General features: G+C 38.4%; 1 protein-coding gene across 8 annotated transcripts in view; it reads right to left on the bottom strand.

Annotated features, from left to right (window-relative positions):
- The window catches only part of TUT7 (terminal uridylyl transferase 7), a 58142-nt gene that overhangs the window by 19710 nt on the left and 20383 nt on the right, over window positions 1-18049 (bottom strand). For all 8 annotated transcript variants that reach the window (XR_011484985.1, XR_011484983.1, XR_011484982.1 and 5 more), the window contains exons 11-22: window positions 16827-16979; window positions 13909-14089; window positions 11404-12500; window positions 10902-11052; window positions 9569-9655; window positions 8876-8976; window positions 7066-7123; window positions 2803-2906; window positions 2082-2171; window positions 1176-1289; window positions 924-1001; window positions 135-312 (exon numbers count right to left, since the gene is read on the bottom strand). Coding sequence is in view for 4 of the 8 variants with exons in the window: in XM_020915467.2 (XP_020771126.2) it covers window positions 135-312; window positions 924-1001; window positions 1176-1289; window positions 2082-2171; window positions 2803-2906; window positions 7066-7123; window positions 8876-8976; window positions 9569-9655; window positions 10902-11052; window positions 11404-12500; window positions 13909-14089; window positions 16827-16979 (2392 nt within the window). In the remaining 4 variants the exon portion in view is untranslated. The remainder of the gene's footprint in view (window positions 1-134; window positions 313-923; window positions 1002-1175; window positions 1290-2081; window positions 2172-2802; window positions 2907-7065; window positions 7124-8875; window positions 8977-9568; window positions 9656-10901; window positions 11053-11403; window positions 12501-13908; window positions 14090-16826; window positions 16980-18049) is intronic.

Genomic DNA, 18049 nt, shown 5'->3' with positions numbered 1-18049 from the left:
ATAACAGTGCAACTCTAGGCGCATCCTGATCAGTGGCTCAGGGTGACATGGGAAGAGCTCTGCAAGGACCAAGAATACCCTCATCAGTTCAATCTCTATATTCTATTCAGTTTTAAGTTCAATTTTATTAGTACCTTCAATAACAATGTATTTTGATGTCCACTGTTTCTTAAAAGTTGTAAGCAGACTTTTTCTCCTGATGCTAATTACATGTTCTTTAAAATCAAATTCTTCTGTGTAGAAACGAAGAAGTCCCAACCATAGCTGCCCAACAGATTCTGTATTTTTTCCATATTCTGGCCAATAGTTGGGCTAGAAATAGAAGGAACAAGAGGTATCATGCTCTATAGTAAAGTGTTAATATCAATAGTCATTTGTATCTTAGGGAATAAATCTGGATTTATTTTAATTAACTAGAGTTTAAATATATATAAACAATTATAAAACTTTTCTATTTTAAAGTATCATTTACATGAGTTTATTAATCTCTACCCTATGACCCAGAGATAGAAAGTGCTCTGGGTTTTAAATGTCAAACCTCAGAATGCATGTTTGTGGAATAATCTAGAAGTAAATTTTAGAGCCTTGGTGACACCTAGTTATTATACCTCTGTAACTCAAGAGTTTTTCTAAATTCTGTAGGAAATCACAGAGCAAATTATTTGTTCATTTGGAGTAAAGCTACTTAACCATTTTGAATTATTAGTCAGTAAAGAAATCTTGGATACAGTTCCTAGAAACTCACCTGGCTTAAAATATTTTCAACTTCAAAGGAATCATCTGTCTATGCTATTTCTTTTTTACTATCACAATATAAATAAATATAACAACTGATAATATAATCGTTGACCATCTACACTACAGCACAGTATAGCTAACTTTCAGTCAAGGATGTAAAAAATCTTTACTATTAAAATACGTACCAGTTCATCTATTTGATCAAAAAAATAAATATTCCAGCCATCAACAAATATTTCAGGTTTCTTTTCACCTTTGTATATCTGAAATTAATTTTTAAACTATTAGTATGGATTACAAACTTAGTGCATTGATACAAAAACTTGTAGGAAAATAGTAAAAATTTTAACTACAGAACCACAGAATTTTAGAGAAGGAATAGGGCTCAAAAATCATCCAGTTCTACAGATGACAAATACAATTTCCTTTACTAATACCTCTTGAAGGACAGGAATAACTGGTGGATTCCTCTGCTGAAGAAAATATAGCACCATGAGCGTATATGCGTATGACGATAAGCTGCCTCTAGAAGCATCGCCAATATCGCACATCTGGGGGTAAGGAAAAGGAGGAACAAAGGGAAGATCACCAATGTCTTCTGCTACACTTGCAGCTATTCTATTATCACTAAAAGTAAGGTGCTTCTAGACAGCACTAATATAAAAATCACACTTTTCAAATGCTAAAATATGTCAACAAAACCAAATAAGACCAACCAAAAAAAAAAAATCAAAAAGTAAAACAAACCCCAACAAAGTTGTGGAACTATCAGTCACAAGCAGTATTAGGTTATCATGTAAGATTAAGGTAACATTTAGTTTGTTCAGTAGGGCTTCTCAAATAGTTGGCTATGGTTCTTTATAGGCGTATGTTTTCTTTTTTTTAAAAAATTGAAGTATAGTTGGCTTGCAATAGTATATTAGTTTCACATGTATAACACAGTAATACAATTTATTTTTATAGATTATACTCCATTTAAAGTTATTATAAAACAGGGAACTGTCTGGTGGTCCAGTGTTTAGGACTTTCTGCTCTCACTGTGGAGGGCCCAGGTTCTATTCTCAGTCAGTAAGCTAAAATCCCAGAAGCTCTGCAGCGTGGCCGGAAAAAAAAAGTTATTACAAAACAATGGCCACATTCTCTGTGCTGTACAACACGTCCTTGTTGCTAATTTACTTCACATGTAGTACTTTGTGTCTCTTAATCCCGTAACATCCCTGTCTCCCCCCACTGGTAACCACTGGTTTGTTTTCTACATGACTGGGTTTGTTTCTTACTTTTTCAACAAGGTTTAAAGATGTAAAGAAATCTCCTGAGGAAATCTCAGGAGGAAGCATACTTACCTTTGTAAATACTTTCATAGTATAGCACAAATATTTCACTCTGGGATCAATGGCTGAATAAGCAGATAAGAGTCTTGTGTTATGAAGGGCCTATTAAAAGGGAAATTATATAACCTTAAAAAAAAGTTTTAAGGTGAAATATTCTGAATAGGTTTACAGTGTAATTCATTTTTAAGATGAAGACATTTAGACTGAAACTAATATTTTCCCCTACAGAGAAGCTTTACTAACTTACTAGATAAGAATTATAAGAAACATCTAATCTCAGACCTTAGTCTAAACATTTCTAGAAAACATGGGCTATAAAAATAATCAGTTCCCTTTAACTCAACCTAAGATCTGCATCCCTGCCTATTATTCATATTAAACGTCCTTAGGGGCCAGAGAGGTTCCAGAGAGCCTTGAAAACAAACCAGGTCTGAGACCAAAGACACACACACACACACCAAAATTAAACAAAGTTCAAGCCAAAAAAACCTGAAACAAAACAAAAAAACACACTTGCCACTCTGACCTCATTTTTAATGAATACTAATGTTAACTCAATTCTGTGTTATAGCCCCAGTCTCAGAACACTGCCAGACACTTAGTAAGCACTAATAACTACTAAAAGAATGAAGAGGATGAAATGAATGGCTTAATTTTACTTAAAGACTGAATAAATTAAGAGATACTTCTTCCCCTTCATCTCCATGAAGAAAAAGTCTAGGGAAAATCTTACCAATGTGTTATACAAACTGATGTCCACTTCCAGACCGCTTCTCAAATGGAAGAACTTCACGATCGGCACCTTTGCTGTTGTAATAGGCAAGATGTTTCTCAGTCCTAGGTTGGGAAACAAGATAGTGTCATTAAACCCAGCAGCAGAGGGTAAAAGTTGCTCTCACGTTAATGTTCCAACACAGAATGAAGTAAACCTGGCTTTGGCTTGTCTCAGTGAGTCACTAAGACTAGTCAAAGAATCGCTGTTAACAAACATGATTCTTCTGGCAAAGTTTACATTTGTTAAACACATGAATATCTGCAGTACAAGAATCAACAAGGCAGCCACTGCGCTTCAGGAACACACTGGATCCTGTGTATGTGTGCACAGCTGCCAGTCTGATACACTTCAGAACAGGACACTACTCCAGAGTCTGGACTATGTGCGCCCTCCCCGTTCTCTCTGTATGACCACACACATTACATGAAGAAAAGCCGTACATCGTGTGAGCCATTACCTGAACACCCATCATGGAGCTAGAAGCTGTGTCAGTATAAGAAAAGAGTCAGTGCCAACAGGAGAAGAGGATACTGCCTCAGCTGGGTTCTGAAAAGCTACAGGCAGAAAAAGGGCAGGCTGCGGGAACTTAGCAGGCAAGGAGAACTGCACAGGGAAGGGGAGCTGCCTGAAACAGAACGACAAGCTCGGGGAACTTCCATGGAATTGTGCAAGCGAGAGAGTGGACTTGAGGGAAAGAAGTAAAGAGTAACAGGAGAAGTGGCAAAAACTGAGAGCCCAAATATGGAACAAATATATCCTTGGAGGCAAAGATGCCAACGAACTGGCAAAATCTGGGAAAAATCACTGACCATTGGAGGTACCCGGAAGAGAGACAGGATGACCATTATGAAAACTGACCTGGGCCTGAACTATAATGGTGGCATGATAATGCAGAGAAGCAGCAAGACATGTTTGAGAGCACCTCTAACTGGATGGGCTGGGGAAGAAGAAGTAGGGGAAAGGAAGGCTATAACAGAAAGAACACTCCCTTAACACCCAGATTCCTTTACAAACATTACCTCCTAAGACCATTCACCCTTACCCAAAACATGACACAGACCCAGAGAAATGAACTTGCTTAGCAATATGCAGTTGGTGAACTGTGGAGTGGGAGTTCAAATCTAGGTATGTCTGACTCTACTGAACCTAGACTGCTGCTGCTGCTAAGTCGCTTCAGTCGTGTACGACTCTGTGCGATCCCATGGACTGCAGCCTACCAGGCTCCTCCATCCATGGGATTTTCCAGGCAAGAGTACTGGAGTGGGGTGCCATTGCCTTCTCCGTGAACCTAGTCTGGGACAGGCTAATTATCACTTCATTCATTTCGGTGATTCCAAGGATGGCAATGTCAATAACCAAGAGAGAGGATGTAGAAGGAAGAACAGCTAGTGGCGGTTGGAGCAGAAGGGAAGTGGAAGAGAGAAAGATCTGTTTATTCTGGGTGCTGAGGTCCGAGTTCCTTTTGAGAGAGTTAAATGGTGGCATCTAGAAGGACAGATGACTAGTGATCTGGAATTTAGAAAAAAAAGTATGCAGATGAAAGGAATTTCAGTAGAAAAGGTCTGCATGGGAGACAGAAGTTGTCTAACTTACACTGATGGGGAGAAGGGGAAAGGAAGCTCCTACTTACTGAACACTCAGTAAGTCAGGCCTTGTACTGTAATATATTATTTTTCTTAATCTTAAATCCTAGTATTGTTTTTTCTGCTTTACAGATGAGAAACTGAGTGCTTACGATGAAGGTGAGTGACTTTTTGGAATCACACAGCCAGCAAGCAAGGACCCAAGATTTAAAACTAGGGAGTCTGATTTTAGAAGCCACCATTAATTACTTTGCTATGGTGGCTTTAAATTAAGTATCTTTTTTTTCCCCATCTCCTTCCTAGATGGAGAAATTCTAGCATTTGACACTGTTATTACGACATTTATAAACCTGTCCTCTAGGATTTATTCACAGTACATCATTCTGGCTCCTATTTTACCTTTCCAATAGCTCCTTTTTCAGTGCCCTTAATTGCTACACTTATAAATTAAAGCTTGGTCCTCAACCTCTCTCATAATCCACAGAACTGTTTCATTCTTGGCCTCTTCCTTCAAGGTGTTCAATACAAACTGCTTCATTTTGTTCTTCAATCTTAACTGGCAACTCTATGTCCTAACTGCTTGCTGGACTGTTAATTCTTAGAGATTATAGTTTCATGGCAAACTATCACTCCACACTGCAAACATTCCCATTCCCATTTCTTAGTTCAGATATCAGCCTGAACCCATACTTCCTACTTGCAGGTTCTGAATCTAGGAAATCTCCCTTTGGAATCTCTCATATTCTTTTCCTTTTAGGATCACTGGCATCTGGTTAAGATCCTTCTGCCCTGTCCCTTAGACTGTATCTTCCCTAAGAGCATACCAGCTGCCTAAAAAGTTCTGCTTTTATTGGGTTTCTTCTCTCAAACACAGTTCACATTTCCCTACTAGTTCCCACTTGAAGCTCCTCTCAAAATGTATCAATCTTCTCATTGTCCTACAAAATCAATTACAGTGATTCTCATAGTCACATCCATGCATCTTTGGAATGACTTCTCACCTTATCCTTTTCAAATCATGTTCATCAGTATCATGAGATCAGAACAAGCCCATCTCTTCCATAAACCTCTCCTACCCAACTCTTTCCCCAAATCTCTCTCCTCAGAAGGTATTTAACACTTACTGTAGGCTCTACCAGTCATTTTAATAAATGAATGCCACCATACATTTTTCATACCCTGTGAGAGTATCTTACTGTTGAGATTCTGAAAGTTGTCAAAGGAAAGACCTGTAGACTTATTTTTCTATCCTACCTACATGCCCAACACAGGAGCACATAACAAGCACCCAATAAAATATGTGGGAAAACTGCTTTCTTAATCATCACTTTCTAGCTATTACTCAATTTTTGCTCCATGCAATCTGTATTACATTATAATCTGTTTATAAAAGTCACTTTTAGTCTAAAAATGACCTATTTTTAACATGGTTCATTCTTAGAAAGTATAGGTTTTTTAGGAGAAAGTGAAGTGATGCCTGCAGCTTAATCTCAAATGGTCCAGAAAAAAATTACGAGGAAGCAAGAAAGGATGATAAATCAAATGTGGTAAAATGTTAACAACTGGTGGATCCGAATGAACGGCAGACAGAATTCTTTGTACAATTTTTGCTGATTTCCTTTACATTTGAAATTATTTCAAAATCAAAAGTCAAAACCTACCTCACTATGAAATACCTAATAGTCATGGCAATGTAGCAATCTAGTTTCTTTGCATAATCTTCAAAAACAAAAATAAAAGAGCATATCGTTTTGAGAGGTAAAATTCCCAAAATGCTTATTTCAATGACCATAAAAATTATATCAAAGCACATTAAAAAACATACTGATGCTCTAGGTTACTTTTCACTAGGAATAAAACAAAATTAAGATTTTCCCCCTGTTGTTTAAAATCACATGGTATCCTCTTTAAACTCCTGGAAATCAAAAATGCAAATAAAAGGGGTATTCCCGGTGCATACTTTGTGTGTGCATGCCCATGCTGTGGATTTAAATCTGCTCTTGACTAAGCTATAAGAAAGCATTTTATGGATGGTTCATAGATTTTAAGTTTCACAAAGGCAAGGACCACATCTTATTCACTTTCATTTTTAACTCTTAGCACAGACGTTTGATGTACCACATTTTAAAAGACTCTCACTGTTAACAGCATCCACAGCTACCTCTGACAAAGAGAGGCAGAAGAATATGTTCATGGCATTTCAGCTCTGCGTACAATTACAGAACCTGTACATTTTGCAGCTATAAATACTTGTCTAGGGTTATGCACAACTTGCTGAACAGCTCCAGTACAATCCATCACCCCAGTCCACAGCGCTTTCCACTATACTTCACATCATGGCCAGCAACCTTTACCTACACTTTGATTTTACACTCTGTTGATAAGGCAAAATGATTCCCCAAGTTTCCTGTGTGGAAAGTATACATTTGTCATGAAATAAAACCAAGGCAACAATATGTATACAAATTATAACCAATTCCTCAGTTTTTCATACTTAACCACACTGATTTTTTTCAGACACCAATGCTATAAATGTTATATGAGCCACTACACTATTTCAGTCATTTGTAAATTTTAAGTATGCAAAACACTAATAAAAAATATGAGAATATTTTTTAGATAAAGCTTATAGAGGTACCTGAGTGCTTTTTGAGGACTCTTGCCAATTCTTCAATAGTTCTTACACAGTCCAACCCCTGCAGCAAAAATGGCACAGACTGAATCAAAAACAGAAGACAGGTTCCTAACCCTGTTTTGGTTTCATTTCCTCCAGAAATAACAAAATTAAATTCAAATTGTTCTACATTCATTTTCCTTTTTTAGGTGAGCATTAATCCTTACACATAGGAATATCCTAAGGATATGGAAACCCTCATGCACCCTACTTACTAACTGCTATTAGAGGAGCAAGAAAGGCTGAAATCAGTGTCCCTGAAAAAGTCTCTGAACCACCGAGAACCTCCAATTTTTTTTCCTTTATGTGACAGAATTAATAAGAGAGAGCTTCTGTGGCCTGTCTTATTCATTCTGGGTAGGTCTTCAAAAAGAGCTGATGAACTGCTGTGGGGAGTGATTAAGCTCAGGTTATTTCTCCATAGGACTAGTCAAACATATAACACACAAAAAGTTATACAGCAAATATGAGTAACATTTCAAATATTTAAAAACATTTGGGCTGACCTTTTTAACATTAAGTCCTTTTGTTGGTTAGTTGGTTATATACTTCCCAGAATTTGGAATTTAATTTAGAAATGCCCTCACAACTAGTTTATTAATCATGTAAAAATTCAATGTCAATGATGTATAATCAGGTCATTCACATATTGGACCCAATTGTCCTTATCCACCTTATTCACCAAAGTCACGCCAGATAACTTGTGGCTATTTTCTCAAATCAGATGCATCCTCAAGCGATAAAACGCTGAAACTTAGAAAAGGCATAAGAAGATCCAGAGCAACATCAGCACCACTCATTTGGATGTGCAGTATTTGGACTACTGTTGTAAGAAAGAAAGGGGATGGATTCAGTACTTCTGAAACTTTACACCTTTTCACAGTATAATAGCATCAAGGCTGGCAAACCTTTTCTGCTTTGTGGGCCACATGGCCTGTTGCAAGGACTCAATCCTGGAGTTCGAGTGAAACCACATGTAGACCACACATAAACGAAAGGGTGTAGCTGAATGCCAAAAAACTGACATTAAAAAAAAACAAACAGGCAGTAGGCCGTAGTTCACTGACTCCTGACATACATTGATCCAAGCTGAGGTGCACAACAATCTTCTGAGGCAAGGCAAATCTCATTTCTGTATTAGAGATAAGCAACCAAAGACGGGCAAGTCTGTCTTGAATCCAGTTTAGCACCCTTTTATCCCTGTGCCATGGGCTTCCCTGGTGGCTCAGCTGGTAAAGAATCTGCCTGCAATGCAGGAGACCTGGGTTCGATCCCTGGTCGAACTCCAGGGAATATCCCTTGGAGAAGGTAAAGGCTACCCACTCCAGTATTCTGGCCTGGAGAATTTCCTGGAGTGTACAGTCCATGGGGTCGCAAAGAGTCAAGACACAACTGAGTGACTTTCACTGTCATCACTGTATCACACTGGCTGCCTGCTAAAACTTCAGAGAAGACCTTATGTGGGTGTATTTATGCACCTGAGTCAGCCTAGTGCCTATGCCAAAGAGACACTGGAAAGGCTAGTTTGCCTTTCTAGAATTCCCAGATGTCACTCTCATATCCAGTTTGTATTACAGGTTGGAAGCACAAGCCTTTCTACTCCTCACATTCACCTCTAAACTTCTAATGTATTTATTTGACCAGACAGATTGTGCCAAATGGCATACTCCATATGACATACCCTGATAAATTCAGAAAATACCGTGCTGAATTGTGAATCAAGATTGTCAACACACACGCCACAGCAAATGCAAGTTTTACGCGGTCACTGTACCTCAGCAGTTTCAAGTCCGTTAATTGTCATGCAGACATCAAGGTCACTCTGTTTGAACCCAAATCCATTTTTGGAGGAGCCAAACAAGCTCAATTTAGTTCCTGTTAGAGATATATGAAAAGTGACAACCAACCTGAGTACATTAATTTTCTGACCAAAGCAACTCTTTTATGAATAAAAAATACTGTTATTAATTGTTCTAAAATAACCTCATAATAATTATTTTCTTTTATTAACTAGTCTTTTATTATAAATTACTTCCTCTCGAAATTTACTATAAATACAAGCTATAAAAGACACGAAAGATTATCAAATGTACTTTATTCTTAGATGCAAGGACATTTCAAGGAAAATGTGGATCACCTAAGCACACTTAATAATGTAAGCTTACTACTTTCTAAATAAATTCACTTTTTAGAGGTCTGAACCTTGACTCTCAACTGACAAATGAAGTTCACGTGTATCTGCTAAGTGAAATACTACTACACTGCAACTGTCTTCTCTGTTGTCAAAACTAGGACTGGACAGACCTAAAACCATCCTAGGAGTATCATAAAACAAAGAAGGCCTGTCCCCACCATCACTTGCAAGACTGCTTTCTTATGCTCAAAATTAATGTTCTTGTAACACATGCACTCATTCTGAAGCAAAGCAACACTATCTTTCTTTTCTTAAAGCTAAACAATTATTTACCTGGAAACTCCTGCCTTATGAAATTTTCTAGGTTTTGTCGAATATGTTCACGTGCCTGATCTTCTAGAACAGTTGGAGAAAAATCCTCTGTTTAAGATAAACAGATACATTCAGAAACAAAGATTGTTCACATTCTCTGAAAAATATTTCTCAATAAACCTAATTAGCTAAAAAAACCACAAAAACCAACCAAACCCTAAATTTTGTGTCTTCTCAGTAGACAGTATTAAGCAATGTACAATAAAGATGCCTTTTAAAAACAGTCTATCACCAAGAACTGTTCCTGAGATGGAAACCAGTCTGCACAAGGGTTCTGTTCCTGGGTTTCACAGAGGCCCAGAGCCCGATAAAGGCAGAGGGTGAACACAACAGTTTGTGAGTATATATTTATACATATATATAAAACACATTTTATATGTGTGTGTGTATGTGTGTGTGTGTGTATATATATATATATATATATATTTTCACATATTCCCCCCTAAGGAGAATAGTTTTCTTTCATCACTTACACTCTCCAAAGAGATTTAAAGAACAAAACCCTGATTAAGAACAAGTGACTTATGACACAGACAGACATCTTAACATGCAGCAATGTGATGTGTCATAATCCTCTACTCTTAGCAGCTGCATGCCTCTCCATCAAATGGTTTTCCTTGTAGAACTTAAACCTCTGCACACCAACACTTCCCCAAACTGATGTTCCTTAAAGATTATTGAAGTGAAGTGAAGTGACTCAGTCGTGTCCGACTCTTTGTGACCCGTGGACTGTAGCCCACCAGGCTCCTCCGTCCATGGGATTCTCCAGGCAAGAATACTGGAGTGGGTTGCCATTTCCTTCTCCAAAAAGGTTATTAATTAGCATTAATTAAAAAGTATTCTAAGCTCAAATTTTGGAAATGTTAGATAAAAGAGTTAGTAAATAAGCTTTTTACCTAAAGATTTCCAGGAGCCTTTATTGTGCTAATATGCCCTGAAAATCTCTAAGGGAGGGGGCAAGATATACAGTTATTCCCCCTTGACCTTTGGAATACTTCTTGTTACTAAATACTATTAATGGCAGGTACCTAGAAAAGCATTTCAAGGAACACCAGTCGGGAAATGATAGTACTCCAATCATAAGACTTAAAAGATTCTCCTTCCCTGTCTTTCTTTAACAAGTATTTACTGCATGTCCCAAATGGAACACGATACACAGAGTACTATGGATACAATAGACAATGCAAAAGACTTAGCCTGGATAATGTAGCTAATGGGTTAGTGAATCAGATTAACTCTTGAGAAAACATCAATTTAATATTTTGACAAATAAAAAGAAATGTTAATAACTTACTGTAACACTGAATGCAAACTTGATCTAAGATATTTGAAAATTTGGGAGTTAATGGAGGCAAAGGTTCCAGCTGGATTCTTTTGAAGTCTTCAGGACAGTCCTTCTTTAGATGACCCTCTCGTTTGCATAAACTGCAAACTACTGTAGGAGACTGTAGGAAGATGGCAAAGCAAAACAAGACTTAAATAAAGGAGCCTTGAATCTTTTTTCCAAAGTACACATTCTCCACCTCACATTCCAAAGGAATGAAAATACAGTGGCATGGCCACTGCAAACACACTCAGGAGAAAAGGGCAGTTATTTTGACTACCAACAGCATTTCTTTTCTCCTCTGCAAATTCCCAAGAGATTAATGACAGCAGCGGACCTAGTGGCTGCACGGGAGTGACCCACTACTGAGACAGGCGGGAGCCCTGTTTGAGTACATGAAAATCCAAAGTACATGCATTATTAAAGCTCTTTCAAATCTCCTAGTTCCATGTATAGGAGTGGCACTGATTACCTTGCCTTTGGTGAAGGTGAGTTTACTAAATTCATAGAAGAAATCAGACTGGTCCACAGTTGAATTTTCCTCACATACACTTTCTTCTTTAAGGCTGATTTTATTAAGTTCCATTAGAAGATTTCCATCTACATGGTGTTTTCCACATTCTTTCAAGTCATCATACTTAGTAGATCCATCTAATTCCACATCCTCTTCAGACAGGGCATCCTCATCCCCTGACCCAGTGAAGGTGTTGTCTAATTCGTCTCCATTAGCAATGTCATCCTCGTCTTCCCTTCGGGAAATGGAGAGCCTTGGTTCTTCTTCCTCCTCCTCATCCTCCTCTTCCTCATCAGAGTGAAGGATTCCTGATATTTGGCTCTGTCTTGAAGGGGTAAAGTGGCTTACAGCATCTCTGAGTTCACTGGTACCTTCTATACTTTCTTCATCAACATCAGCCTTGGCATATGAAGTAGGAAATTCATCATACTCTTTAGCTATAGGATTTCTGAAGCTTTCTAGATCCAAACTGGAATCTTTCTCCTTATTTCCTGGGCTGCCACAGGTAACAAGCGTGCCACACTTGCTACTACTTAAAGCTTGATCATCAGCAGTCAAAGGATGCTTGCCTTCCTTTCCACTTTTTTCTTTCTTATTTTTACTTCCTGTTTCTTGATGATGTACTTCAATGTCCTTAGGGGCACTAGAACTGACTTTTGCCTTAATACAGTCAGAGTTTTCCAGGTGGACACTGATGTGTGAGTTTTCCATTTTCTCTGCTGATGGGCTTTCAAAGTTTTTAGCAGTCTCTTTAAGAGTAAGTGGCTGTGCCTTGCAGGTGTTTGCAGTTGAACTGGCAGCACCAGAACCTTGAGCCAAAACTGAGTTTTTGAGTTTATCACCTTTCGCTTGTACCTCTGGATCATGTTTTGCTATTTCTTTAGAACGTTCAGAAGTACAGCTGACAGTACTCAGAGGCTTTGGAAGGCTGGATTTCATAACTTTGTGTGGAAGAGCAAAATATTTATATGTTGTCCTTAAACAATGAAGTATATATTCAAACACAGGTTGATTATTTAGGGTCCTTGCCACATTTCTTTTTACAGAGTAGGGATCTGTAATAAAAAAAAAAATCCACTGCTTCACACATTTCTATTTTATGTTTTAAAAACCAGCCTGCTACATAGATAAAGACAACAAATAAGTAACAGTACAACTTATCATTTATCTTATGTGCTTTTTTTAAAAAAAACTGGGGATGGGGAGTAAGAAGATACAGTTTTAAAAACAAAAAGAAATGCTTTCTTAAACATCTGCTCTATGAAGAGAACCCATTCTATTCAGAACCATTACCCCTTCCCTACTCTGTCCTGTGACTGTGGGGGTTAAAAAAAAGTAATCAGTGTGGCTCTCAGGCCCTCGGGAAGCGGGGTCTTCCCTCGGGCTCTGCTGAGTGCTCTGCCTCCCCACTCAGCCAGGCCCTGCCGTTTGTAGAGCTTACCTCCACTCTTCTGCCCTGGGAAGCCCCATCACTGAACTGGCTGGACTGAATTCAGGGGCGAGAGGGAGGCACCAGGAGGAGACACCACTTCTCTCAATCTTTTCTCCTCCCCTAGAACTCCAGCAGGTTAGGCAATTGGCCAGAAGAGCTGAGCCAGAGAAACTGCAGGGGAGGGTTTAAAAATGTGAGATCCCCATGACTGCACACAGAATTTATGCAAAATGCAAAAAAACCCTCTTATGCAATATAAGGCTTGAAAAAAATCAAGCAAAAATAAGAGAATTCCATTTAGGAGGTTCTTTAAATTATTTGAAGGAGGAGAATTAAGATTTCTAGAGGGGTTTCCATCTCCTGACTTTGGAAAGCTGATAGGAGCTCGTCCATTTAGAGGAGTCTACAGGGCACACCGGTATGTCTCTCATATAATGGTTTCAGCTGAATAAGACTTAACTCATTTAAGAGCTAAGTGCTTTTAAAGAGAAAAGGTGTTTTATGAATAAGGTCTAAATATTACTGCAGGTATTCCAAAAATAAACTCTCCATGGAGAGAAATTTAATGAAGAATGCTGTTTTTCATGAGAAAAGGTATTTTCCTCAACCTCTGTAAAACTAAACAACATCGGTAACAATTCATGAAAGGACTGAATCTAAAGATCCAGAAATGAGAAGAGCGAAGAGGAAAGGGGGATTTACATGTCACTTGGAAAAGACTTTTTAAGCATTTAAAGTTATTGAGCAGTTTACAAAGAAAATAAGGACACAGACAGCTATGCCTTTTAGTTGCATAAGTAATTAAAATTTTTTATCACAGCACTTAAAAAACTCAGGATGAACAATTTGCTCCCTTGGAAAGATCTACTGTGACACATGCAAGATTCTCGCTATCTACTTCACCTCTGGGGTCAGGCCTACCTTACATGTTGAAGCTGAAAAAAGACTGAAATAAAAAGCATGCTGTTAGACTGATACCTTAAAAAAAGAGGGGGTAGGGTTGGGACTTAAAGATAAATATTTTGAGATACCTTCAATGGCAATGCGTTTTTTGGGCCAATCCTTCGATTCACGAGATATCGATTCTTTGACACGGATACTAATCACTAAATCAGCCAAATTAAATTCTAAAGCATAGAATCGGAGCAATTCCACCCAGAGCTGCCCAACTGGTACTGAAGGCGGCTGTTTTGAATCAAATATTAATGATACCTATTAACAGCAAAGAGAAAATATACAGGTTATTTCAGATGGCAGTACAACCTGAAAAATTAGAGATCTTCAAGCATCAAATAAATCTGAAAAACCTTAGCAAAGATATGAATCGGCAGTCTATCTTGATAAATCACAGTCTAGGTTCTATTTTGATTGTGAGAAAACAGCATTCCTTCAGTGAATTCCGGGATTAAAGTTATGTGAAAACCTAGTCAGTATCATAGGAATAGACAGGCAGCACACAAGCAAGCGTCATTTCTAAACCTGACGTCTTAAGGGCAGGTGGAGAGGACCGTGATGCCCTGCTACTACTCTCAGCACTGAGTTCTCCCTGCTCCTGCCGCCGGAGGGCACCTTTACACCGTTAGACACAAGTGGACTGCAGCTGTGAGCATAGAAGAAAAGGAAAAATGCTCCTCTCATGTGCTCTGAGAAGTTACATTAAGTTCATTGGTTCTTCCAGCAGCAACTGATTTTAAAGTCGAATAAATAACCCTTGATATCAGAAATACAAGTTTTCCACTCACAGACTCATGATAAGATGTGACATACTGTGATGTAATACAGTGGAAAGTTCAAAGGACTTAGAAAAAAAGAGGGTCCAAATACTGACTTTGTCACTTCACAGGTTTTGACTGCTTCGTGACTTAGCTTCTTCATTCTTGGACTGGCAGTATAGCTCAGAAGCGAAGAAAACTGGCTTTCGAATGGGACATGCTAAGCTTTCAAATCCAGCTCTTCCATTTACTAGCTGTGTCTGATCCTGGTGAAGGTATATAAGCTGTCTAAGCCTCAGTTTCCTCATCTGAACAATGGGGATCATAGTACCCACCTCATAGGGCTGTTGGGAGGACTGAGTGAGAGAGAGTCTGTTAAGAGCTTAGCACAGTGCCTGGCACACATGTTCAAAAAATGGTCGCTATCATTATCTGCAGAGTAGGGATGATACCACCTATAACACAGGATAGTTATGAGGATTAAATCAGAAACAAGGGAAAGCATCTGGCAGACTGGTTACTGTCTGTATTTTTTTCATTTATGTATAGTCTTTTTAAATACAAGAAATCCATATATCATTGAAACCATGTCACAACTGTAAGATGCTCTTAAGAGGTAATTTAGTTCAACTCCCATATGCTATAAGAGAAGGAACTGAAAACCAAAGAGTTTATGTGGCTTGCATGGCAGAAGAACGTCTCCTGATGCCAGGCCAGTGCTCTTTCACCAGACTATGCAATGTCAACACTGTCCAGACCTCAGTTAATTTTAGAAGTGGCAGCATGATTAATCTCTCCAATTAGCATTCAAATGCAAAGATAAAAGTATTTAACTGGTCTTTCAGCAGTAGCCTTTCCTTCTAGGGTATACAAATTTGCTTCCAATTGTACTTTATTATATCAAGCTTCAAAATAAGTGGTGTGGTCACAGATTTATTCAGTAAATCTCAACACAAACATTCTGTGAAATAAGATAAAGTTATCAGGTGGATTTACAAACCAAACCCGATTAAAAATGTAGTTGTTTTGGTCCCACAAACAACAGTTGAGGACACAGAGAAAACTCCAGAAATGGAAGGTTCCATTAGATCTCACTTCTTTATCCATATATTCAACATTTCACTGAAATGACTTCACAATATAACATGGAACTTAAGAGACCTCTGACATACGTAGACTAGCAGTACTTACATTGTTATTATTTTTTTTAAAACATAGAGAACACTGTGTTTTTCAAATAAAGTAAGAGGAGTAGCTAGCATTTACTGAGTGCTTACCATATGCTCGGCACTGAGTTAAGCAGTCTATAAATCAATGACCCTATGAGTAGGTACCAATATCATCTCCGTTTACAGGTGAGGAAACTGGGGCACAGAAAGATTAAGTCACCTGCCCAAAGACACATAGCTAGAAGTGGGTGAGCTGGGATACAAATTCAAATATTCTGGCTCCATAGTCTGTGCTCTTAGCCACCACTGGAACCCCAAACAGACAAATGACACAAGTGGTGTGTTCTGGTGGCAGCTCAGGTAGGGTGCCCCCACCATTCTCTTCCCCTCAACAAAACCAAGAATATGTGATTCACCAATATCTCCCCATTTTAGGCCAGAGTAAACAAGGACTACAGGAGTGACATGACCTGTTTGTGAAGAGCTGGGATTAGAATCCCAGTCTCAGAGGTATTTTGTGGATATTACTGTCATTTTACCCCAAAGGGATATGAGGAAGCTCATGGAGTCAAGGACTGTTTATCAATTTGGGTTAGAATCCTACTGTTATATTGCTTAGATTTTTGTTTGAAATTCTAATGGCAGCTCATTTCTTGTGCATAAATTCTCCTTCTCAATACTAATGGTATGAATAAGGACAAGTATACTACCATAGGCTTATTCAATGTTATTTTAGCAATATGAGGTTAGTTAACTTTTCTTATACTTAAACCTCATAATCCCACTTAAGACCTAAGCTCTTGGAGGATAGATAGGAACTTATTTTTGAATTCTCAGCGTCTTTCACAGCACCTTACACAGAGAAGAAACCATGTAACTGTGGATTCAATGATTTGAATTTTACCTTTTATTCCTTATCTATTCAAAACTGAACAGACTAGAAATTAAACAGTTATGAAATAGTTAAAGACAGTTGAGGAAAGAAGAGAGGAAGACTAACTCATAAACTCCACAATTAACAACTGAATTAAAAATAAATTATAAGACCAGGCATGAAACAGAACAGACCTGTCCCCTTTTAATGGCCATTTCCTTTGGTGCCTCCTCTTTTGTTGAGTCCACATCCCCTGCAACATTATCAGTGTATTCCCAGACCACACAGTCTTTCTCAATTTCTTTAAGGTTGAAGTTTCCTAATTTGTTTAGTGAGAATCCTTCAATCTAGGAAAAATTAGACACACGTTGTAAGGCAGAAATGATTTTAAAACAATCAGAGCTTATTAATCCTGGAAGAAATGAAAAGTAACAAAGTTCACTGAAAATATGAAAGGCATCTTTTATCAAAAGATTATCTTTGAGACATCTGTAAACTTAAAGAGAAAAAAAATCAAGGTTTTGATTTGCAAAAGAAATGGTGATTTTTGGAAATAGTGAAGTGAAAGTCGCTCAATCATGTCCAACACTTTGTGACCCCATGGACTATACAGTCCATGGAATTCTCTAGGCCAGAACACCAGAGTGGGTAGCATTTCCCTTCTCCAGGGGATCTTCCCAACCCAGGTCTCCGGCATTGCAGGCGGATTCTTTACCAGCTGAGCCACAAGGGAAGCCCTTTTGGAAATAATTTTTTCATAGACAGTCTAACAGACCATGGCCTAGGCCTAAGGCCATGGTTCTGGTGCAAAACCACATAGGCCCAAATCTCACTCTTCGGCACTAGCTGTGAGACCTTCAGTAAGATCCTTGTTTTCTTCAGGTCTCAGGTTCTTGTAAAAAGGGGTAACACTAGCATCTCCTTAATGGGATAGTTATGGAAAAAATAATGGACATAAAGCATTCAGATACAGGGCATGGCATATAGTAAGCGCTCAATAAACAAAGTGTTTCTTTGGACATGGTTAAGATGTTAAAGAAAAGCACAGGCTCAAAAGGTCTAAGAAATGTGGAACAAACTTGAACAGATTTCTTTACTGTAGGTATAGTGGGATTTTTCACAGCCTTTAAACATGCTAACATACATAACGAATTGTGGGCTAGGGTATGACTGTGGTAGCCTGATTCTCCAATGTATTTTCACATTAAATGGACAACTTCTGTGGTCTACCTGACAGAGCAATCCTAAACCATAAGACATCATGTTGCCCCCTGCTCAGTTTCCTTCTAACGCAGGATGAAATGTGGTCTTTTCTAGGGCCAAGGTGGGGCTTCCCAGGTGGCTCAGTAGTAAAAAAGAGAGTTCATCTGAAATGTAGATGTGCGTTCAATTCCTGGGCTGGGAAGATCCCTGGGGG

Source organism: Odocoileus virginianus, chromosome 31 (assembly GCF_023699985.2).
Source record: "Odocoileus virginianus isolate 20LAN1187 ecotype Illinois chromosome 31, Ovbor_1.2, whole genome shotgun sequence".
Lineage (NCBI taxonomy): Eukaryota > Metazoa > Chordata > Mammalia > Artiodactyla > Cervidae > Odocoileus > Odocoileus virginianus.
This window is presented reverse-complemented; position numbering and strand designations above follow the sequence as displayed.